The sequence below is a fragment of the Mesocricetus auratus genome, unplaced genomic scaffold, assembly GCF_017639785.1.
Source record: "Mesocricetus auratus isolate SY011 unplaced genomic scaffold, BCM_Maur_2.0 Super-Scaffold_100030, whole genome shotgun sequence".
Classification (NCBI taxonomy): domain Eukaryota; kingdom Metazoa; phylum Chordata; class Mammalia; order Rodentia; family Cricetidae; genus Mesocricetus; species Mesocricetus auratus.
Genome location: NW_024429211.1, coordinates 7,991,711 through 8,014,786, shown reverse-complemented (window position 1 = coordinate 8,014,786; position 23,076 = coordinate 7,991,711). Strand labels below are relative to the sequence as shown.

Sequence of the window (23,076 nt, the reverse complement as noted above, 5' to 3'; positions counted from 1 at the left end):
ATGCCTTTGAGTTTTATGGCATGGCACCTCTTTTCATAGCAGTTTATATTTTGGAATGATTTTAAGTGTATACTGCTTCCTATGAGATGAACTTAGATGACATCATATAGTACAAACTATTTCCATTAACTTATCAGTAAGGTATGACAATAGTATAGAATTTTAAGGCATTTATTTCTTAAAATAAGCTACATATTGTCTTTTTAATGTAATACTTAATAAGGCAAATAAAGAAAAAATCTTAATCCATTCATTTATGACAATTTCCCTTTAGTGAGTTGACTTTTTTGAACTTATAAGCTATAATGGAAAACTATTTGTAATGTTTCTAAAGGGAGCTAAATTGTCATATTCTGTTTAGTGTCAATTAAGGAAAATATTTCACTTAAATTTTAATTAAATTGAGAATATTTATCTTTGTGGATTAAACTGAATGAGGTTAGAGGAAACTGCTCCGTTTTGCCTGGAGATCATCTTGCTAACGGTTGATATTATTGCTAGATTTTCTAGACTAAGACAAAGCATACTGCTGTCTTAAAGGCACATAAACTAACACTCGAAATCCTTTTGACTCTCCCCAGGAACAAAAACGTCCCGGTCAATCACAGAGACTTCTGGTATGCGACCTACACACTGTATAGCGTCTCGGAAAAGACAGAGAGCGAAGAAAGGCTGAGTGACAACGCCAGTGCCAGTTCTGGCAGCGACCGGGGTCCGTGCGGAAGACAGCACACCATGGTGTCCTTCCTCAAGCCTGTCCTGAAGCAGATTATAATGGCCGGCAAGTCCATGCAGCTGCTCAAGACCCTGCGCTGCGCCGACGGCCCCGCGTGGCAGGCGGCGGCCAGAGGTGAGGCGTCCCTTCCGGTCCCTCCCGGTCCCTTCCGGTCCCTTCCCCGCGGCGCCCGTCCCCACTCACCGCCGGCCTCCCCAGACACAGCGGCCAAAGCTGCTGCTGTGGGTGGGAATTAGCGCCAGGTGTTGTTTGGTTGGTTGGTTTGGTTCGGTTTGGTGTTTTGAGACGGGGTCTCTGCGTGGCCCTGGCTGTTCTAGAACTCACTCTGTAGACCACGCTGGTCTTGAACTCGGGGATCCTCTTGCCTCTGCTTCCCGAGTGCTGGGATTGAAGGTGTTCACTGCTGTGCTCAGGCATCATTCTGGTTTTGTTTTGTTTTAATATTTTTTCCTTCATAATTCCGTGCATGTATCCAATACATTTTACTCGTGTTCACCTCTGAATCTTCCCCGTCCAGCTCGTCCCGGGCTTCCACCAACGCGTTTTCCTCCCAGCTTTGTGTCCTGCTCGTCGTATGTTCTTATAACCACTAAAGCCAGCTAGCTTTGTGCAGAGGCCCAGGGCTGTGGGCCTCCTGACACTGGCCACGCCCCCAAAGAAGTTACTCTCCCTTAGTAGTCGCTAACTTAAGGTAGCATCGACTCAGAGTGGGCCATCAGGAGCCTCTCCCCCCCTCGGTCTTAGCTGGCTCCCCTGCTCCCATGAGTTGCCGAGTACGGCGGCCAGGTTGTCCACAAGGCATCCTTAGCTCTTACGCCTCCCCCCCCAATCTTCCTGGATGGTCTCTGAGACATGGGGCAGGGAGGTGGGATTGTCGCAGGTGTCCCATCGGTGGCTGAGCACTCTTCACTTACTCGCATCACTTTGAATAGTCAAGAGCTCCACCCACAGGAAAAAGAAGCATATTTGACCACGGCTGAGGGCAGGAGAGATCTGTGGCGTTGGGGTTACTTTTTGTCAGCTCAACGCAAGCTAAAGTCGTTTGAGAAGTGGGACTCTAAACTGAGAAGACACATTCTTACTGTCTGAAAGCAGTCTGTGGGACTGTCTATCATTGATTGGTTGATATGGGGGAGCACAGCCCACTGTGGGCGGTGCCATCCCTGAGCAGATGCTCCTGAATGTTGAAGAGGGCAGACTGAGGAGGCCACGGGGAACAAACCAGTAAGCAGCATGCCTCCATAGCTTCTGCTGCAGTTCCTGCCTTGAGTGCCTTCATGATGGCCTACAACTGCAAGTTGTTTCAAAGTCATGGTAGTTAACGCAGCTAGACACCTTAACCAAGACATATTTAGAAGGCAATCTGGCAACTTGGCCATTTAGCAAAACAAACAGTAGGTTCCTCCATTGGGCCTATAACCAACTGAGTGAGCCTTAAGTCTTTGACCAGGTTTACAGTACCAACGTGAGTTGCTTTCTGTGGAGCCGGCCTCAAATCCAACTCCAAAGCAGTTGGTTAACCACACAAACTTTATGCCGCCGTTATACCAATGTGCATTCTTTTCCGTCAAATTGGCTCTGCAACATTCAAGGCCCAGCGCTAGGTAAGACTGATGATAGCTTTTCTTGCACAGCACCTTCTGCTACCATAAAAGCTAGTCAGGAGGGAGAAAACTCTCCTGTCAGTTGAGATGGACTTCACTGTGAACTCATCCTAACAAAGTGTGTGGTGCCGTCAGCGGTAGTCTTGCCAGCTGGTTGAGTAGCCAAGAGCGATGGCAGTAATCTGTATCGCCATGATATTGTTCTTGACCGAAAAACCAGTTCTCTGCCATTTCTTCTTACTCTTTTTTTTCCCTCTTTTGGTTTTTTCGAGACAGGGTTTCTCTGTGCAGCTTTGGAGGCTGTCCTGACACTCGCTCTGTAGACCAGACTGGCCTCGAACTCACAGAGATCCGCCTGCCTCTGCCTCCCTAGTGCTGAGATTAAAGGCTTGCGCCACCAACTCCCTCTTCTTATTCTTTTAAATATAACTTCCATTTGACTTTGTCATCTCCTTCTGTCCTGTGACACCAGCTCTTTCCATTTGGGTGGAGGTCATGGGGCAGGCAGCAGGTCTGAATCATGGTTGGAGTGTTTTAGTCCTTCAGGGCTTCAGGAGACAATTTCCTGACCCCCCCCCCATAGAAATCCAGCTTGACATGGAGCTTGGAAAGCACATCAGAGTCAGAAGCATTTATTTGCTTTGGAACTGTCCCTGATAATGGTAGTCTCCGCTGTGTTCTTCATTCTATGCATAAGAGTGTTTTGCCTTTTTATACATACATACATACATACATACATACATACATACATACATACATACATACATACAAATGTCTCTGTACTGTATACATGCCTGGTACCTCCAAAGGTTCCTGAGATTTTAAGTTGCCAGTTGCCATGAGGCTGTTAGGTATTGAGCCTGGTCCTCTGTAAGAACAAGTACTCTTAACCAATGAGCCATCTCTGCAGCCCACCAATGATCTTAAGGGCCTTGTCCTTGTCCTCTGGTACATGCTGGCTTTGATTCCAGCAGTGAATTGGCCATGGTCCCAGGGTTTTATTTCCTTCCCTCCTCTCTCCCTCCCTCCCTCCCTCCCTCCCTCCCTCCTTCATTTGGTCTAAGATAGCACAGAAGGTCCAGTGCCTCTGGCATTGTCAGAGTGGTACACCGTTTCACGTTTGGATGGACCCTGGCAAGTTTGCACTTGATAATGAGCTCAGGCAGTGCTCAGACATTTTAAGGATTTTTTTAACTGCTTGCCGAATGCAATTTAAGTAAGTTAAATGTTTATAAGCCAACTGAAAAGACTTGAATGAGTCCATATTGTTTATTTGGGTTTAAAATTATGTTACCATACTACCTTAGTATTTTTGCTTTGGGGAAGATTTCCTTTTTGATTAACTAGTAAACTATAATGAGTTTCACTGGGCCAGTACTGGCAGTGTCTTTTCCAGTGAAATTGACTCGGGTAAGCCATCCTGTAATCTTAGACAGTATGGTAGTAACTTAAATTTAAGAACTATTCTTCAAGTATTATTCTGTTCAGAGCAAAGTTAGCTTATAAAGCATGATAGTTACACTATTAGAAATGTGTCCATCTAACTGAGAATGAAAAGTGGTTTTGCTGTGCTGTAAAGATAAAATTAAAACAGGGATAGGCTTTCATGGGTAACAGAAAAACTTCAGGCTCTATAAAGGTAAACTTCATTCCTTTAAGCATTTTTAACATTTATTTTGTGTGTGTGGATCTATATTGTGTGTGTCAGATATGTGTGTGGAGGCCAGCAGAGGGCATTGGATTTCTTTAAAGCTGGAGTTACAGGCAGCTGTGAGCCACCTGAAGTGGGTGTGGGAGCCAAACTAAGGTCCTCTGAGGAGCCGTGTGCTCTGTCAGCTGCTGAGTCTCTCTTCATCTCCGCCCGCAATGCTGTCTGTCTGTGGGAGTGTGTGCCACCTGTGAGGGTGATGCTGGGGGACAGGAGAGGGTCAGAGCCTCTGCAGCTGGGGGACAGGAGAGGGTCAGAGCCTCTGCAGCTGGGGGACAGGAGAGGGGTCAGAGCCTCTGCAGCTGGGGGACAGGAGAGGGGTCAGGCCCTCTGCAGCTGGAGGACAGGAGAGGGGTCAGGCCCTCTGCAGCTGGGGGACAGCAGAGGGTCAGAGCCTCTGCAGCTGGAGGACAGGAGAGGGTCAGAGCCTCTGCAGCTGGGGGACAGCAGAGGGCCAGAGCCTCTGCAGCTGGGGGACAGGAGAGGAGTCAGAGCCTCTGCAGCTGGGGGACAGGAGAGAGTCAGAGCCTCTGCAGCTGGGGGACAGGAGAGGGTCAGAGCCTCTGCAGCTGGGGGACAGGAGAGGGGTCAGGCCCTCTGCAGCTGGGGGACAGGAGAGGGTCAGGCCCTCTGCAGCTGGGGGACAGGAGAGGGTCAGGCCCTCTGCAGCTGGGGGACAGGAGAGGGTCAGGCCCTCTGCAGCTGGGGGACAGGAGAGGGTCAGAGCCTCTGCAGCTGGGGGACAGGAGAGGGGTGAGGCCCTCTGCAGCTGGGGGACAGCAGAGGGTCAGAGCCTCTGCAGCTGGGGGACAGCAGAGGGGTCAGGCCCTCTGCAGCTGGAGGACAGGAGAGGGGTCAGGCCCTCTGCAGCTGGGGGACAGCAGAGGGTCAGAGCCTCTGCAGCTGGAGGACAGGAGAGGGTCAGAGCCTCTGCAGCTGGGGGACAGCAGAGGGCCAGAGCCTCTGCAGCTGGGGGACAGGAGAGGGGTGAGGCCCTCTGCAGCTGGAGGACAGGAGAGGGGTCAGAGCCTCTGCAGCTGGGGGACAGGAGAGGGGTCAGAGCCTCTGCAGCTGGGGGACAGGAGAGGGTCAGGCCCTCTGCAGCTGGGGGACAGGAGAGGGTCAGGCCCTCTGCAGCTGGGGGACAGGAGAGGGGTCAGGTCCTCTGCAGCTGGGGGACAGCAGAGGGTCAGAGCCTCTGCAGCTGGAGGACAGGAGAGGGTCAGAGCCTCTGCAGCTGGGGGACAGGAGAGAGTCAGGTCCTCTGCAGCTGGGGGACAGCAGAGGGTCAGAGCCTCTGCAGCTGGGGGACAGGAGAGGGTCAGAGCCTCTGCAGCTGGGGGACAGGAGAGGGTCAGAGCCTCTGCAGCTGGAGGACAGGAGAGGGGTCAGAGCCTCTGCAGCTGGGGGACAGCAGAGGGTCAGAGCCTCTGCAGCTGGGGGACAGGAGAGGGGTGAGGCCCTCTGCAGCTGGGGGACAGGAGAGGGGTCAGAGCCTCTGCAGCTGGGGGACAGGAGAGGGGTCAGGCCCTCTGCAGCTGGGGGACAGGAGAGGGGTCAGAGCCTCTGCAGCTGGGGGACAGCAGAGGGTCAGAGCCTCTGCAGCTGGAGGACAGGAGAGGGTCAGAGCCTCTGCAGCTGGGGGACAGCAGAGGGTCAGAGCCTCTGCAGCTGGGGGACAGGAGAGGGTCAGAGCCTCTGCAGCTGGAGGACAGGAGAGGGGTCAGGCCCTCTGCAGCTGGGGGACAGCAGAGGGTCAGAGCCTCTGCAGCTGGAGGACAGGAGAGGGTCAGAGCCTCTGCAGCTGGGGGACAGCAGAGGGCCAGAGCCTCTGCAGCTGGGGGACAGGAGAGGGGTGAGGCCCTCTGCAGCTGGAGGACAGGAGAGGGTCAGAGCCTCTGCAGCTGGGGGACAGGAGAGGGTCAGGCCCTCTGCAGCTGGGGGACAGGAGAGGGTCAGGCCCTCTGCAGCTGGGGGACAGGAGAGGGGTCAGGTCCTCTGCAGCTGGGGGACAGCAGAGGGTCAGAGCCTCTGCAGCTGGAGGACAGGAGAGGGTCAGAGCCTCTGCAGCTGGGGGACAGGAGAGGGTCAGAGCCTCTGCAGCTGGGGGACAGCAGAGGGTCAGAGCCTCTGCAGCTGGGGGACAGGAGAGGGTCAGAGCCTCTGCAGCTGGGGGACAGGAGAGGGTCAGAGCCTCTGCAGCTGGAGGACAGGAGAGGGGTCAGAGCCTCTGCAGCTGGGGGACAGCAGAGGGTCAGAGCCTCTGCAGCTGGGGGACAGGAGAGGGGTGAGGCCCTCTGCAGCTGGGGGACAGGAGAGGGTCAGAGCCTCTGCAGCTGGAGGACAGGAGAGGGTCAGAGCCTCTGCAGCTGGGGGACAGCAGAGGGTCAGAGCCTCTGCAGCTGGGGGACAGGAGAGGGTCAGAGCCTCTGCAACTGGGGGACAGGAGAGGGGTGAGGCCCTCTGCAGCTGGGGGACAGGAGAGGGGTCAGAGCCTCTGCAGCTGGGGGACAGCAGAGGGGTCAGGCCCTCTGCAGCTGGGGGACAGGAGAGGGTCAGAGCCTCTGCAGCTGGGGGACAGCAGAGGGTCAGAGCCTCTGCAGCTGGAGGACAGGAGAGGGGTGAGGCCCTGTGCAGCTGGGGGACAGGAGAGGGGTCAGAGCCTCTGCAGCTGGGGGACAGGAGAGGGTGAGGCCCTCTGCAGCTGGGGGACAGGAGAGGGTCAGAGCCTCTGCAGCTGGGGGACAGGAGAGGGTCAGAGCCTCTGCAGCTGGGGGACAGGAGAGGGTCAGAGCCTCTGCAGCTGGGGGACAGGAGAGGGGTCAGAGCCTCTGCAGCTGGGGGACAGGAGAGGTGTCAGAGCCTCTGCAGGTGGGGGACAGCAGAGGGTCAGAGCCTCTGCAGCTGGAGGACAGGAGAGGGGTGAGGCCCTCTGCAGCTGGGGGACAGGAGAGGGTCAGAGCCTCTGCAGCTGGGGGACAGGAGAGGGGTCAGAGCCTCTGCAGCTGGGGGACAGGAGAGGGTCAGAGCCTCTGCAGCTGGGGGACAGCAGAGGGGTCAGGCCCTCTGCAGCTGGGGGACAGGAGAGGGTCAGAGCCTCTGCAGCTGGGGGACAGCAGAGGGTCAGAGCCTCTGCAGCTGGAGGACAGGAGAGGGGTGAGGCCCTGTGCAGCTGGGGGACAGGAGAGGGGTCAGAGCCTCTGCAGCTGGGGGACAGGAGAGGGTGAGGCCCTCTGCAGCTGGGGGACAGGAGAGGGTCAGAGCCTCTGCAGCTGGGGGACAGGAGAGGGTCAGAGCCTCTGCAGCTGGGGGACAGGAGAGGGTCAGAGCCTCTGCAGCTGGGGGACAGGAGAGGGGTCAGAGCCTCTGCAGCTGGGGGACAGGAGAGGTGTCAGAGCCTCTGCAGGTGGGGGACAGCAGAGGGTCAGAGCCTCTGCAGCTGGAGGACAGGAGAGGGGTGAGGCCCTCTGCAGCTGGGGGACAGGAGAGGGTCAGAGCCTCTGCAGCTGGGGGACAGGAGAGGGGTCAGAGCCTCTGCAGCTGGGGGACAGGAGAGGGTCAGAGCCTCTGCAGCTGGGGGACAGGAGAGGGTCAGAGCCTCTGCAGCTGGGGGACAGGAGAGGGGTCAGAGCCTCTGCAGCTGGGGGACAGGAGAGGGTCAGAGCCTCTGCAGCTGGGGGACAGGAGAGGGTCAGAGCCTCTGCAGCTGGGGGACAGGAGAGGGGTCAGAGCCTCTGCAGCTGGAGGTACCAGGCAGCTGTAAGCTTTCCGACGTGGGCACTGGGAAGCAAACTCTGGTCCCCTGGAGGAGCATTGGGAGCACTCAACTGCGAATCCATCTCCAGCCTGTGAAACATACTGCAAGACGTCTTTGGAGAACAAGATTCATCCTGTGCATTTGTGTTTCAGATGCAGAAAGAAAAAGCTTATATACCCTCTTTCTGGAATCTATACAGTTGCGTCTTCAGCATGGAGAAGATTCTCCTCCACACATTCTCACTGAGCAGCAGGCAAACAAAGAGAACCTCATAAGGATGCAGTCCATTGCTGAAAGGCATTTTGAGCTAGATGACATCCATGACCCACTGCTGGCCATCAACTTTGCAAGGTGATGACACCCATACCATATTGTCAGTGACTGAGAAACACTTTGAGTAATATAAAGTGAGTAGTTCTTTGTAGTTTTATTTCTTTCTGCCAGGTAGGTCTTTCCCTCCTCAAAAACAAGAACCTCATCCTTTCTAACAGGTGAAATACAAGAAGATGCTTGTTCACCTGTGTCAGGTGTATAATTTTCCCTCATCTGTGAAAGCATATAGATGTGACCCAGCTGACATCTCTGTACCCCACACCCCCTAAGAATACTGTAGCTCACGTAGAATGTACTTCTGAGAATCTGGACAGGCCCTGCACTGTCTTCCTCTGTATTACACATGTTTGGGGCTCAGTATGCTTTCGGGAACTTAACTCCAGTGGAGTAAGCCATAATGCCTCTGTGGTTTCATACTGTCTGATTACCATTCACTAAATAGCACTGATGGAAGAACTAATTCCAGCACTGACCCTAACGGCCCCAGTAACCCGAAAGAGATGTTCTGGGGGAAAGGTTGCTTTGTGTAATGGTTGATAATCTGAAACTAAAGGTAAACATGGGACTGTAGGTTTTGACTTATTAGAATTCTGTCAACAGCTCATAAAATGAAGACTCATTCACATTTTAATATTGAAGGTTGTATTTGGAGCAGAGCGACTTTCACGAGAAGTTTGCTGGTGGCGACATATGCGTGGATAGATCATCAGAATCTGTGACATGCCAGACTTTTGAATTAACCCTGAGGTCTTGCCTCTACCCTCACATTGATAAACAATATCTACATTGCTGTGGAAATCTCATGCAAACCTTAAAAAGAGATTTCAGGTAAAAAGGACTAACTTAGCTCTGGAAGTAATCAGTTGATATTAACCAGTGGATTTTTTCCCCTCTGTTTCCCATATATTTTATCTTTCTTGTTTGGTTTTGTAAGTGTCTGTTTTTAGTACTGAAAATCAAGTACTAGATAGAGCCTTCTGGAGAGCATGCTTTAAAACCTGTATTTCAAGCATGCTTTAATTGGAACATGGGTATGTAGTTAACAGTCTTCTTTTGAAAAGATCAATTAACAATCAACATTTAAGCATGTTGTAACTAATTCATTATGTGAGAATCTGCGTCAAAAGACATACCAAAAGAATAAAAGAAACCTTTAAAACATGCACAAAGTGTGCTCTCTGAAGAAAAACATAAAACATAACTACTTCTGACTCTGACTTATTCATGTATAATCTCCGTAAAGTTCATAAAATTAAGTGTCTCGTTTGCTTTCTGTTGCCATGATAAAACAGTGACCAAACTCGACTAGGGAGTAGAGGATTTATTTGGCTTACACTTACAATTCATCGTTTAAGGGCTTGGAGAGATGGTTCCATGGTCAAGAGCACTGGCTACTCTTCCACAGGTTTTGAGACCAGTTACCAGCAACTACTTGGTGGCTCACAACCATCTGTAATAGAACTGATGCCCTCTTCTGGCATGGAGATATACATGTAGAACACTCATACATAAAATACAATAAACAAAACAAAAACCCCAACTCATCATTGAGGGAAGCCTAGGCGAACCCTGGAGTCAGGAGCTGAAGCAGAGATCACAGAAGAATGCTTCTTATTGGCTTGCTCCCCGTGGCTTGACCAACCCAGTTAGAGATGGCTTTTCCCACAATGGGGGGAGCCCTCCCTATCAATTGTGAATCAAGGAAATGCCCCCACAGCCTTGCATACAGGACAGTTTGATGTAGGGATTTTTCTAACGTAAGGTTTCCTATCCCTGAGCCATGTTGATGAAAAACTAGCCAGCTTATTAGGTTAAATACAGAGCTTAGTAAGCAGGATGTTTAATATGGTAGGATATATTTTTTTTCTTAATGCTCAGCAAAAAAAAAAAAACTAGTAGTAACTAAGTAGATACTTTGAATGGTGGGATTTTAATTAATTATTGTTTCCTTCCCCTTTTTTGTGATTTGCCAAAAAGTATTTTAGAGGAATGAATATTCCAATTTTAGTGTTTTTTTTTTTAGGCACATCTGTCAAATGACTTGTCGGTGCATAAATCTTGTATTGTTGTAGAATTCTACAGTACAGACGTAAAGTGTGTTCTGTTCCATGTCTTCTCTGTTTTCAAGGTTGGTGGAGTACTTGCAGGCCATGAGGAATTTTTTCTTGATGGAAGGTGGAGACACCATGTATGATTTCTATACTTCCATTTTTGATAAAATAAGAGAAAAAGAAACCTGGCAGAATGTGTCTTTTCTTAATGTCCAACTCCAGGAAGCCGTAGGACAGCGCTATCCTGAAGATAGTTTACGGTAACGTATGGGGCACCTTTTACTTTACGTAGTATAAGTAAACTGCATGCCAGGAGATCAGCTGTGAATTTTTACATGCTGTTCTTAGTTACTTATGACCAAAACACCGAACAGAAGCAACTTCGGGGGAGGGTTGTTTGCGCACAGATTGAAAGACTTGTGTGTTCGTGGCAGGGAGATGCAGCTAAGCAGAGCAGTTAACGTCTTGGCAAAGGCAATGTAGTAACACAGCGGGGAGCAGGACAGAAGCAGCACCACGGATAGCACACTCTCTAGGACCTCAGGGAGCTACTTGTCCCTGCTGAGCCCGCCTCCTAACTCTCCAGAGCCTCCCAGAATAGCGCCACTTTCTGAAGAAGAAGCGCTCAGATCATACCTATATGGAGGGTTGCATATTCAGACCACATCCCATGTGTTATCTTCAGATTAACCTTGCAAGAAACTCAAAGCTGAGTCAGGCAGCGGTGGCGCACGCCTTTAATCCCAGCACTTGAGAGGCAGAGGCAGGTGAATATCTAAGTTTGAGGCTAGCCTGGTCTACAGAGAAACTCCAGGATAGCCAGGGCTACACAGAAACCCTGTCTCAAAAAAATAAAAAGATGAAGAGAAAATCAAAGCTGAGATATGGTGGCATATTTCTGTGATACCAGGTACTTGAGGTCGGAGATAATTTAAGCCTGGGAATTTGAGGTTACCTTTTCTCCAGACAAAACACAAACAAAGGGCTAAGAGGATAGTTCAGTGGGTAAAGGACTCGCCACACCAGGCTGAGGACCAGAGTTTGAACCCCAGCACCCACATAAAATAACCATATGAGCATAATGGTTCAACTGTAATCCCGGCCCTTGGGAGGTATCAGGAATAGGGAGAGAATCTTTAGGGCAGGCCGGCTCTCAAGTTTCAGGTTCCGTGAGAGCCTGCCTCAGTGGAGTAAAAAGTGATAAACTCTGGCCTGTACACACAGATGCACACAAACACAGTGACACGGGATACATATATACCCCTCCCACCCCACACAAAGGAAGAGGGGAGGGGTGAATGGAATTGGCAGCTGATAGGTCAACGGTAGGGATGCTAAGTGAGAGTTGAGCAGGTGGAGAGCGGCCGGCTTGCTGGGGATGGCGGCTTCTGTGGTGTTTCTGGTTGACGTCCTGGCCATTACTATTGCCAGTCTCTACCTGTCCTGCCTCCTTGAGGACATCCACAGCCTCACTGGAAGGCCAAGTTCTCCTGAATGGCTTGGCCTTGCTCTCCTCCACCACAAGGGACTTGATGCTCAGAATCGTTGTCATTCCTCACATCTCACACCAGGCAGAAGAAGCTTTCCACCCTCGGGCTGGGCCTCACCTCCTGTCTTATCCACTTAGACACCACACTCTCGCTTCTGCTGTGTTTCACGTTGCAGGTGTCTGCAAATGCTCTGACTTCCCCAAGAGCTGCTCTTCCTTCTTCCGTCCCGTCCTCTCCCCATCCTGGCCTGACCTGCACTAAAGGCAGGAGATTCAGATTCCATCATCTGCGTAGTAAGCACTTCAGTGAGCGTTGATGTAACACACTGTGAGAAACTAAATAGTTCCATCAAGACCCTGTGCCGTGGGATAAGTGGGCAAGTTCATATTATTCACACATTTCTTTGCCTCTTCCTTCCCGGATTCCTTGTTTTAGATCCTCTGTAATGTGCATCCAGTTAGCATCTTTCTAGTGTCTCAGTGACGAGAGAGCTCACTAACAGGACCTGTAAATCACACGAGAAAAGGACACTTCCTTGAATAGTGCCTGGCACATGGGTATTTCTCTGTTCTGTGTTGCTTGCTTTCCCAGGAAATTCATGTCAACCCCATCCAGGAGTGCATAGATAGAGCAGTACATAGCACCTGCAGCAAAAGCAGACCAGCAGTCTATGGAGATTACCAAGGGGCAGACCCACTGTGTAGTCTATGGAGATTACCAAGGGCAGACCCCACTATAGTCTGTGGAGATTACCGAGGAGCAGTTCTTCTAGACCTTTTCCTATACCTGAACTTTTTTTTTTAATTTATTTATTATGAATACAACACCCTGCTTCCATGTACACATCAGAAGAGGGCACTAGATCTCATTACAGATGGTTGTGAGCCACCATGTGGTTGCTGGGAATTGAACTCATGACCTCTGGAAGAGCAGTCAGTGCTCTTAACCTCTGAGCCATCTCTCCAGCCCCCTATACCTGAACTTAAGGCTCAGTCTTTTTAGCCTGACTTTGACCAGAATTGAGCTCCTAGCTGATTCTCACACTTTGTTTTTAACTCTCACTAACTAACATTGTCAGTATTTTTTCTAATAACAAAACCCATTGTTTTAAAACTACTTGGGTATTGGGACGCATACACTTAACAGTCACGACACTATAAAGGTAGAGCCATGGGATCTCACGTTTGAAGGCAGCCTACCGTAGATACATACAGTCAGAGACTATCTCAGAAACCAGACATGGTGGCACGAGAATTTGGGAGGCTTGGGCAGGGAGGTCACCTTGAGCTCAAGGTCATGTACATACCAGGACTTTGTCTCAAAAAAACAAAATTGCTGGTTGTAGTAGCTCATATCTGTAATTCTAACATTAAGGAGGCTGAGGCAGGAGGATTGCCGTACATTTGAGGCAAACTTGGTCTTTATAATGAGACGCTGTCTCTAGAAGTCAGGGCATATGTTCCAGTTCTGAGGCATATGCTGGGAAATATAAGTTGATCCGCATATTTCTATTGGATGGAATGTTAGGGGGATGGATTGTGTGGTGCTATTGTCGGGACCTCACAGTATCCAGGTGTTGTACCACTGAGGGATACTCTCTGCCCATGAGTCCATGAAAAACGTTAGAACGTTTTTACATGAGCATAGTATTATCACAAACTAAAACTGAAACTTCTTCATTTAGTTTATCTATATCTTTTGAAAATGTTGACACCACTAAGAAGAAACTACCCGTTCATATCTTAGATGGTCTTACCCTGAGCTACAAGGTAAGCACTAATCAGTTTTTTTATAAAAGTTGTTTTTTTTTTATTAAAACTAGGGTGTGTATGTAAAATTATATTTTTGTTTTCATAGGTCCCGTGGCCTGTGGACATTGTTATAAGTGTAGAATGTCAAAAAATTTATAATCAGGTGTTTCTTCTCCTATTGCAAATAAAGTGGGCCAAGTACAGCCTGGATGTTCTACTGTTTGGTGGTAAGATTTGATTTCAGAAGATGAACTCTAATTTGATTTTTGGTCCTGGAAAATTCTGTATAGGTTTTCATTATTTTTATATATAAACAAATACCAAGCTGGCACAGGAGTATGGCGGCAGTTTTACAGAGCCCCTACTACAAGCGTGAAGTTAGGGGCTGGAGGGCAGCTCGGCCGTGAGGCCATGAAGAGCGCTTGCTGCTCTCCCAAAGGACCCCTCCCCTCCCACCCCCCCAACCCCCGCCTCCGGCCTCTGCAGCGTGTGGTGCATACACACACAAAACCAGATGTCACTCGTTTGACACAGAAATAATAGCGTATTGGAACTCATAGGGTTAATCTTAAGTGCAGTAACTCGTTAGGAATTGACATCCAAAACGCTTACTGAGGGTCTGACAGGGATTTTACATCTCAACAGTGCTAACAAGTGGTCATTATCATCTGTCCTCCCTGTGACCGCCCAGTGCTGGGATTAACAGGTGTGTGTCGTCGTGACTGGTCTGTTCAGTGCTGGCAAGTGAACTCGGGGCCTCAGGCATGCTAGGCAAGCTCTCTGCCAGCTGAGCCCCGGCTCCAGCCTCGTGAAACTGGGCGTTTTACCTTCCTGAGGCACAAATCTGCCCTGTAGGTTCCCAGTCCTGCTGATGCCACATGCCTCGTCTCCTTGAGTCAGGGTACAGTGGCTCTTACATAATTCCATTTCTGCCCGTTTCTTCCTCCCCATGTTTTATAGAGCTGGCTAATGCTGCCGAAAGACCCCAAGGAAAAGAAGACGCTCTTCGTGAACAGGACACACTCTCCCAGTTTGGACCGCCCAAAGAATCGTTAAGACAGCAGATTCATCGCATGTTTCTCTTGCGAGTGAAGCTCATGCACTTTGTGAATAGCTTACACAACTACATCATGACCAGGGTTGGTATTTATCTGTCTCCTCAGTTCTTTCTTACATCGGTAGCAGTTCAGAGAACACTGATCATGCATACATTTAAAACTACAGAAGAGCCATGAAACAGATTGTGAAAAAAAAAAGATGTACATACTTTCACCATAAAATAACATGACAGTGAGAGGTAATATGTTTGTAAATAAATATTTTTATTCTTTGAGAATTTCATAAAACGTATTTTGGTCATACTTACCTCAGTCAGTCCCCTTAACTCCTCCCATATCTACTTCCCTACACACAACTTCTTGTCTTACTTATTCTTGCCGAGCCCATGAACTCCAGTCTGTGCTGTCCGTATACTCCTGAGTGGAGTCACCATTCATGGGAGTGTGATTGACCTTCTAGGAGCCCTACTCCTAAAGAAGCGGACTCCCTCCCCCAAAAGCCATCAGCTGTCCATAGCTGCTCCGTTACGGGTGGGAGCTTATGGCTCCCTTCCCACGCTGCTGGACGGTTGAGTGCTTGATTATATGTGGGCACCACAGCCTCTGTGTGCTTCCTGAGTGCAGCGGCCCCGTCGTGGCTGTAAGACGCTGCTTTGCTATCTCTGATCACTTGGCTCTCACGTCTTTCTTCTTCCTCTCGTACTGAGAGAGAGAGAGAACAGGCAGGCAGGCAGGCAGGGGAGGTAGCTCAGTTGGTAAAGTGCCTTTCAAAAAAGCAGCATCGGTGGCTGAGTTTGGATCCCCAGTGCCCACATAAAAATCCAGGTGTGGTCTGGCAGGGGTGGTACACACCTTTAACACTACCATTCGGGAGACAGAGGCAGGCAGATCTCTGTGTTTGAGGCTGGCCTGATCTACAGGGTGAGTCCCAGAACTATACAGAGAAACCCTGTCTTGGTGGGTGTGAGGGGGGAAACTCCAGGTGTGGTTATCCGACTAGGGAAGGGGAGGGGGACAGGCAGGGACAAGAGACTCCCAGGGCTTGCCAGCCATGCAGTCTGGCTAAGTGGATGAGTGCTCACTAAGCTTCTTGTCTTTCTCATTTAAGATTCTTCACAGTACAGGGTTGGAGTTTCAGCATCAAGTTGAAGAAGCCAAGGATTTAGATCAGTTGATTAAAATCCACTACAGATACTTGTCAACCATCCATGACCGATGTCTGCTGAGAGAAAAGGTGTGTAAGACTACATCTCAGCCAGTGGGGATGGCCTTCTGCCGTGGGGTGTGTAAGACTACATCTCAGCCAGTGGGGATGGCTTTCTGCCGTGGGGTTTTGAATTCTACAACTGCTGTCCCGCACAGTCTTCTCGTAGGAAAGACAAGGTTAAATGGGGTTACATATATGTGTCCCACTATCATCAGTTACATTTAAGAAAAGCATAACTAAACGGAACTGGAAACTTAAGTCTGCAGTTAGGCATGAAAGTGCACCAGTTCATTATGAATATGTAGAACTGAATAGCTTAACAACCGCTGGGACTTGTGTCTCCGGTCCACTGATGTATATAAACGGCATTCAGGAAGGAAAGCTCACTGTCCTGAGACGCATAGTGATACCTCGTGTGGTCTTCCTTATACATAAAAGACAGTCGTTATAATGATGTGCTTTTTCTGGGAGGTAATTAGGAGGAAATATTGGTGCCATTGTCCAGACACAGTTACAAAGCCCATTTTTTGTCTCAACCCCTGATCTTCAGGTCAGCTTCGTGAAGGAAGCCATCATGAAAGTGTTGAACTTGGCGCTCATGTTTGCCGAAGGTTGGCAGGCAGGCCTGGGAGCGTGGCAGTAAGTATGTGCTGTGTGATAACCATATCATGACCGTTCCAGCTTCTCCTCTAACAAGCTTCGTTTGAAGTCTTTCCGCTCCCAGTCTTGGATGCAGTTTTTTTTTTTTTTTTTTTTTTTTGGTTTTATTAGACAGGGTTTCTCTGTATTGTTTTGGAGGCTGTCGGTCCAGCCCGGCCTCGAACTCACAGAGATCCACCTGCCTCTGCCTCCCGAGTGCTGGGATTAAAGCTTGGCAGAACTGCAGTTTTTAATGCGAAGGGTGGAAGTATAGTTCATTGACTTCCCTGCCAGGCGCAGGGCCTGAAGTTGAATCCTATGTGCTACCAGTGGTAGAATTTATTTAGTTAAACTAGATAGCATAAGCTAAGTCTGTTTTCTTATAAGAGCAAAACCAGTTTAAAACAAAATCTGAGGTTTTTTAATTAAAATAAGCGACCATTCTCAGATGGTGAGGCTCAGTTTTTACCGTAGACACCTCCGCACATACGGGTAAGTATAAAGAACCGCGTAACCGACCCATGTGACTCAACATTTTCTGAGGATGGCCACTGTGGTCGGATCCCCACGCCCTCACACTTGCTAAAGCGTTTTGAAGTGACTCACGGGCATCATGCTGGGGTACTGCCCACATCTCTATGCTGGTGAGCTCTAAAAGATGGTGTGCGTTACAGACTGTCTTCACTCGTGTAATATAGAAAGACAAAAGACTGAAAATCATTACACAGGGAAAGGCCCAGGAGCTTTCTTCCAGTCTAGCAGGAACATCTCCGGTTTAGCTTTGTTTCTATGCTAGGGGATGAACTCAGGACCTTCATACGCTGTGTAAGTGGTTTACCGCTGAGTTACACTATTAGTCCTGCTATCTTCTTACGTGGTGCTTGGGATGGAGCTTGGGATGGAGCCCAGGGCGTCGTACATGTTTGGCAAGCAACTACCCTGCGCTGCATCACCAGCCGCTCAAGACTTTTCATCTTAAAGAAACTTTGGAGCTACAGCATTAAGATTTTAAGTTCCTGTCAATCCTAGCCAATATGACACCCTGTCTATGAAAAAAAAAGCAAACTAATGTAAAATATGATTGTTTCATATTTTATTATCTTCAGCCTTAAAGGATTCTACAAATTACTTAAATGATAATTTCTTCCTTAGGATGGAATCTATAGAGAAGATGGAATCTGATTTTAAAAACTGCCACATGTTTCTCGTGACCATTTTAAATAAAGCTGTCTGTAGAGGATCTTTTCCCCATTGTGAGTACATCCATCAGCTTACATTGTCAATGCTTTCATATTTTATTGTAGCTAAATGTGTGTGTCAATGTTCGTTACTAGCCACATGGAGAGTCTGACAGTTTCCCATTTCAAAACTCAGAGTACTTAGCCATGATTTGAGTTGGCATTGCAGAATTACAATGGCGTGGGTAAATATCAGATGGCTGTCCCTAAGACAGAGTGAAGGCCTTGCTTATTTGTATGCCTTTTATTACAGTGGATTCCTAAAACGGAATTGTAGGAGCTTGGAGAGTCAGTGTTTTTACTCTTGACTCTCATGTGAATCCTTTGTAAGATACAAACTTTAGCAATTTCAAAACTTCCAAGACTACCTCTTATTGCAAAGAAATATGGATTGTTTTGCAGTTCAGAATATAGGGTGTGAGGGAGATAAGAGATATGTGAAGGGAATCGTTGAGGAGTTTTTAGTCTGTGCAGACAGACTAAGTGGTATCTGTGTCTACGCCCTCTTTAAGTAAAGACTATATATAGTATTAATCTCTGCTCCAATTGTGCATACTGTGACCGCACGCAGTACGCTTCCTAAGCAGCAGATGTGAACTGCGATCTGCCTGTTGTAAGCAGTAACATTGGTACGTTTGTCCGTGGTTACATGGCCAGGACAATGGAAGCAGATACCATTCCAGATTAGGATATGGCCTGAGCTAGCCCGGGGTCTATGCCGCATAGAACAGAAATGTCATCAACTTTTTCCATTTATATTAACAAGTGGTGATTTTTAATTAAAAATATACCAGATATTTAAAGTTTTGAATTCACTGAAGCCTTATTTAAACATCTAAACAAATTTGGAAAAAAATGTTAACCTTTTTTTTTTTTCCTTCCCCCAGTGGAATCTCTAGCACTGTCGCTCATGGCCGGCATGGAGCAAAGTTAAAATCTCTAATGTAACAACTACCTTAGACTTCATCATCATCCACGTACATTTCCACCATTTGAGGAATATAAACCTTTTTTTAAACCTATCTAGACAAATGGATTGTAGGTATTTTCTCTGGAAATAGTTTACAAGTATGTAGAATTATGTATATAAGGTTTTATATATATATATATATATGTGTGTGTGTGTGTGTGTTATATAAAATATGAAAGTAGATTACTGATTTACATGTGTTTTTCTTCTAAAGGAATGACTTATTTCTATTTTATGTGTATGAGTATTTTTGGCTGCTTGTACATATGTATACCATGTGCATACTGGGTACCCAGAGGCAATAAGAAACAGGGCATCAGATAATCATGTAAGTATTAGATTTGACTGTCCTTGAAGTATTTAAGCTTTTATGTACATAGGAAATTCCAAAAGGAAAATAGCAACTAATATCAGTGTATAATCGCAACTTTACTATGGCCAGCTGTTATGTACTAATGTTTGACATTTATTAACTAACCATATATATATATGTATGTATGTATATATATCTCAAATAAAATTATATGTATCATTCAGCTTTTCCGCTTTTTGATGTGTTATTCAGTAGGCACTGTATAAGGATAAATGGATAGGGATAGTGTAGACAGATAAACTCAGTAAGATAACAACAGGACTGCATTGTAGCCAGCTGGCTCAAACTGACAGCCCCATCCAACCATAATTGATACACCTTCCTAAGCTTATATAATGCATTCACCAAGGAGGTATGTATATTTTGTGCATGAAATATACCCAACCCCCTTTGTTTTTGGTTTGGTTTGGTTTTGGTGGGTTTTTGTTTTTTTGGTTGGTTGGTTGGTTGGTTGGTGGCTTTTTTATTTGGTTGGTTGGTTTTCTGAGACAGTGTTTCTTTGTTCCAAGAACTCACTGTTCTTTAACTCCCTCTGTAAACCAACAGACTAATCTCAAATTCAGAGATCCTGTTGTGTCTACCTCCAGAGTGCTGAGATTAAGAGCATGTGCCATCAGCTGGTGTGTCTGTGTGTCTACGTCTGTGTCTCTGTGTTTGGTTGGTTAGTTGGTTTGGGTTTTTGTTTGTTGTTTTTTGTTTTTTATTTGGGGGGCTTTCTTTTTGTTTTGTTTTGTGTTGTTTTCTTTTTTCTTGCAACAGAATCTTACTGTTTAGCCAAGGCTTACCTCAAACTCCTCAGTATCCTCCTGCCTCAGTTTCCTAAGTGGTAAAATTACAAGCACACCCTTCATACTCTTACTGTCCTATTTGTGGTTGCTATTGCTGTGTTAAAACACCATGACCAAAAGCAAATCAGGGAAGAAAGGGTTTATTCGCCTTACACTCCCACATCTCTGTTCATCGTTGGAGGACGTCAGGACAGGAACTCAATCAGGACAGGGATATGGAGGCAGGAGCTGATGCAGAAGCCATGGGAGAGTGTGGCATATTGGTTTTTCCCATGGCTTGCTCAGCCTGCTTTCTTGTAGAGCCCAGGGCCACCAGTCCAAGGGTGGCCCCACCCATGATGGACTGGGTCCTCCCCATCAATCACTAAGGAAATACCCTACCGTCTTGCCTACAGATGGATGTTATGGAGGCATTTTCTCAACTGAGGGTCCCTCTCACATGACTCTAGCTTGTGACAAGTTGGCGTAAAACTAGCCAGCACACTTACTTTTTAGAAATAGAAGTCACATAAAGTATACTGTCCAGTCACAGTGCAAATAAGATTAATAATAAAAAACAAGGGCTATAGGAGTCAGGTTTTATATTACAGAGTACTGAATCCAAGATACCATAAAGAGAGCAGTCAGGATAATTCTGTGACTGACCAGGCAGTAAAATCCGTTATACTGAAGACCAGATGACCTAGGTGCAGCTGACGGACTATTGCCACACCAAATCCAGTAGATTCTGTCAGACTGAGACGGTAACTTCAAAAGAAGGAAGGTCTCCTGGAAACAGTTGTGGAACTCTCAGCCGGTGAAAAATACTGAGCCGTAGTTCTCATGGCAATCTCTGTTCTTCTCTTCTTTTCTGATATTAATGAAATGTTCCTGAAAGCCTATGCTGACATTTTAAACAAAAGATGTAAATGAGAAACTGTTCCCTGAGACATGGTCACTGACCATGACCTCATCTCCGGGAAAACCAGTGCTTTTTGAATCATTCACGTCATTCATATAAGTAAATAGTAATAGTATTAATGAAAACTTTCCCAACAATAAAATTTCATATGGCTGTACATGTGTGATTGAGAATGGTTTTAATGTTTGGTAAAGAAAGCTTTTTGATAAGAAAAAAAGTTAAAATTGCTCTATTTCAAAGACTCACAAGAACTAGGCAACAGATATATATCAAACAATTGTGACTAGGTAACAGATGTCAAACAATAACCATAAAAATTTATTAGCCTGATCTTAGAAATAGGTGGTTAGCTACGGTTAGCCTTGAATGACTTTTTGATTTATCATTTTATTAGTCTTGGAAAAGCTGTGTGTTACAATGCCGAGTAATGGTGATGTCATTTGTCTGCTTCCCTGAACACAACCCCTGAAATGTTATTTCTTCTCATTATAAAAAGCCTTGCTTGAGAACTATAAAATACACTCAGATTCAAACTGCCTCTGTGTGTTTCTGTTTGTCACTGCCGAATCCTTACCCACCTAGTCTTGGAAACCCTCACCCCAGGGACCCCCCGTACCCAGCTGGGGTGGTCCGTGGCAGACTATCCAATGGGGAAACTAACCAGACAGGCCTGTGTCTGCTGAGATCAGGAGATGCACAGAAAAGCAATATGTAAGTCCCGTTGAGACTGAAGTATCAAAGCACTCCGAGAGCAGTGGGCTTTCAGGATCCCATGACCTCTGCCCTCCATCTCCATGGCGTCACAGAGCTGCCATTGACGTCCCTACTCATGTCGTAGCATGCGTGTGTGCCGTCTCATGCACACCATACACAAAGTAGTTGTTATTACTTACTATTATAAAGCTGGAGGCTGGAGAGACGGCTCAGCAGTTAGGAGCACTGGCTGCTCTTCCGGAGGACCTGGGTTCAGTTCCCAGCCCCCACGTGGCAGCTCACAGCCCACCGTAGCTCCAGTTCCAGGGGAGCATATGTCAGCCCTCTTCTGGCTGCCACAGGCAGCACAGTGGTGCACAGATACACATGCAGGCGGAACATCCATACCCATAGGTAATAATAATCAAATACTCTACGTAAAGTGGCTGGTTCCTTAAGAACACCAGCCAAAGCAAACACGCACACCTGTGTATGTGCCCACACGCCTGACTTACGCACACCTGTGTACACAGACGCTCCTCCAGTATGAATGGGTTACTTCATTGTCTCTGCTAATTGTTCTAGCTAGAACTGTAATACAGCCATAACTATAAGAAAATGTCCTGGCATTTGGCCTACAAGCTTTGAGTCTTCCAACATTACAATGTTAGCTCTGAGTGTTGTTTTGCTTTTAGGATATATACCTTTTATTTGAGGAAGTTCCCTTATAAATCCTATATTGTTGAGCATTTTTTTTCATGCAAGAGTTAATTTTTTAATATGATTTTTCTGCTTCTGTTGATGACTACAAGGTTGTTGGAGTGTTCTGTTTTTTGTTCTTCCTCTCTTTTTCTATGATCTATATGACATTGGCTTTCATATGTTGAACAAATCTTTTGGTCCTAGGATAAACGCAGCCAGTTCATGATGTGTATACGCTGTTGGAATCAATTTTCTAATGTTTTCTTGAAGATTTTTATATCTTTGAACATGGTAGAAATTTACCAGTAAGGAGATCAGACCTTGAGCTTTTCTTTGTGGTAAGCTTGCTTCCGGGTTAAATCCCAGGATGGTGCTGTGTCTGGACATCCGTAGACAAGCACTCTGATGGTCCCGGAAATACTTCTGCCTTTGAATATTCCTGACCCTGTGGTAGGAGAAACAGCCTCAGAGAATTCTGACATAGCAAGCTGGAGGCTCAGCCGCTAAAAGCACTTGGAACTCTCCAGAGGACCCAAGTTCGGGCCCCTGAACCCACAAAAGACAGCTCATGATCACCTGTAACCCCAGGTCTAATAAGTCTGACCTCCGTGGGTGCGAGCACGCGCGCACACACGCACGCACACACACACACACACACACGGCATATACTCACACATTGAGACACATACACAAATAAAAATAAGGACTGTAAAAAAAGATTTCTGAGATTCCCCTAAGTCCTTTTCCAGTTCTGAAGATTAGTGTTCCTTTAACAATCCTTAGGCCTTTAGATGTGTTTTGGTTTTGGTTTGTTTTTGTTCTACTGCTGCTTGGGCAAACCTTTGGTTTTTCCGGATCTTTGTTCTGCTTCCTTTTGCTCCTTACTGTCACGGTGATTCTGAGTATAAAAATGACCTGCAATGTCCATGCTTCAGCCTGGTTTTGTTTTGTTTTGTTTTCGGTTTTTCGAGACAGGGTTTCTCTGTATTGTTTTGTAGGCTGTCCTGGAACTCGCTCTATAGACCAGGCTGGCCTCAAAATCACAGAGATCCGCCTGCCTCTGCCTCCCAGGTGCTG

At 47.3% G+C, this 23,076-nt stretch overlaps 1 protein-coding gene across 1 annotated transcript in view; it reads left to right on the top strand.

Annotated features, from left to right (window-relative positions):
* Positions 1 to 19,078, top strand: part of Tubgcp5 (tubulin gamma complex associated protein 5) — a 32,884-nt gene extending 13,806 nt beyond the window's left edge. The window contains exons 13-23 of the mRNA XM_005082581.4: positions 582 to 850; positions 7,958 to 8,156; positions 8,778 to 8,966; positions 10,267 to 10,449; positions 13,364 to 13,448; positions 13,537 to 13,657; positions 14,391 to 14,569; positions 15,597 to 15,722; positions 16,246 to 16,334; positions 17,487 to 17,587; positions 18,460 to 19,078. Of these exons, the coding sequence (XP_005082638.1) occupies positions 582 to 850; positions 7,958 to 8,156; positions 8,778 to 8,966; positions 10,267 to 10,449; positions 13,364 to 13,448; positions 13,537 to 13,657; positions 14,391 to 14,569; positions 15,597 to 15,722; positions 16,246 to 16,334; positions 17,487 to 17,587; positions 18,460 to 18,506 (1,588 nt within the window). The 3' untranslated portion in view covers positions 18,507 to 19,078. The remainder of the gene's footprint in view (positions 1 to 581; positions 851 to 7,957; positions 8,157 to 8,777; positions 8,967 to 10,266; positions 10,450 to 13,363; positions 13,449 to 13,536; positions 13,658 to 14,390; positions 14,570 to 15,596; positions 15,723 to 16,245; positions 16,335 to 17,486; positions 17,588 to 18,459) is intronic.
* The last annotated feature ends 3,998 nt before the right edge of the window (positions 19,079 to 23,076 follow it).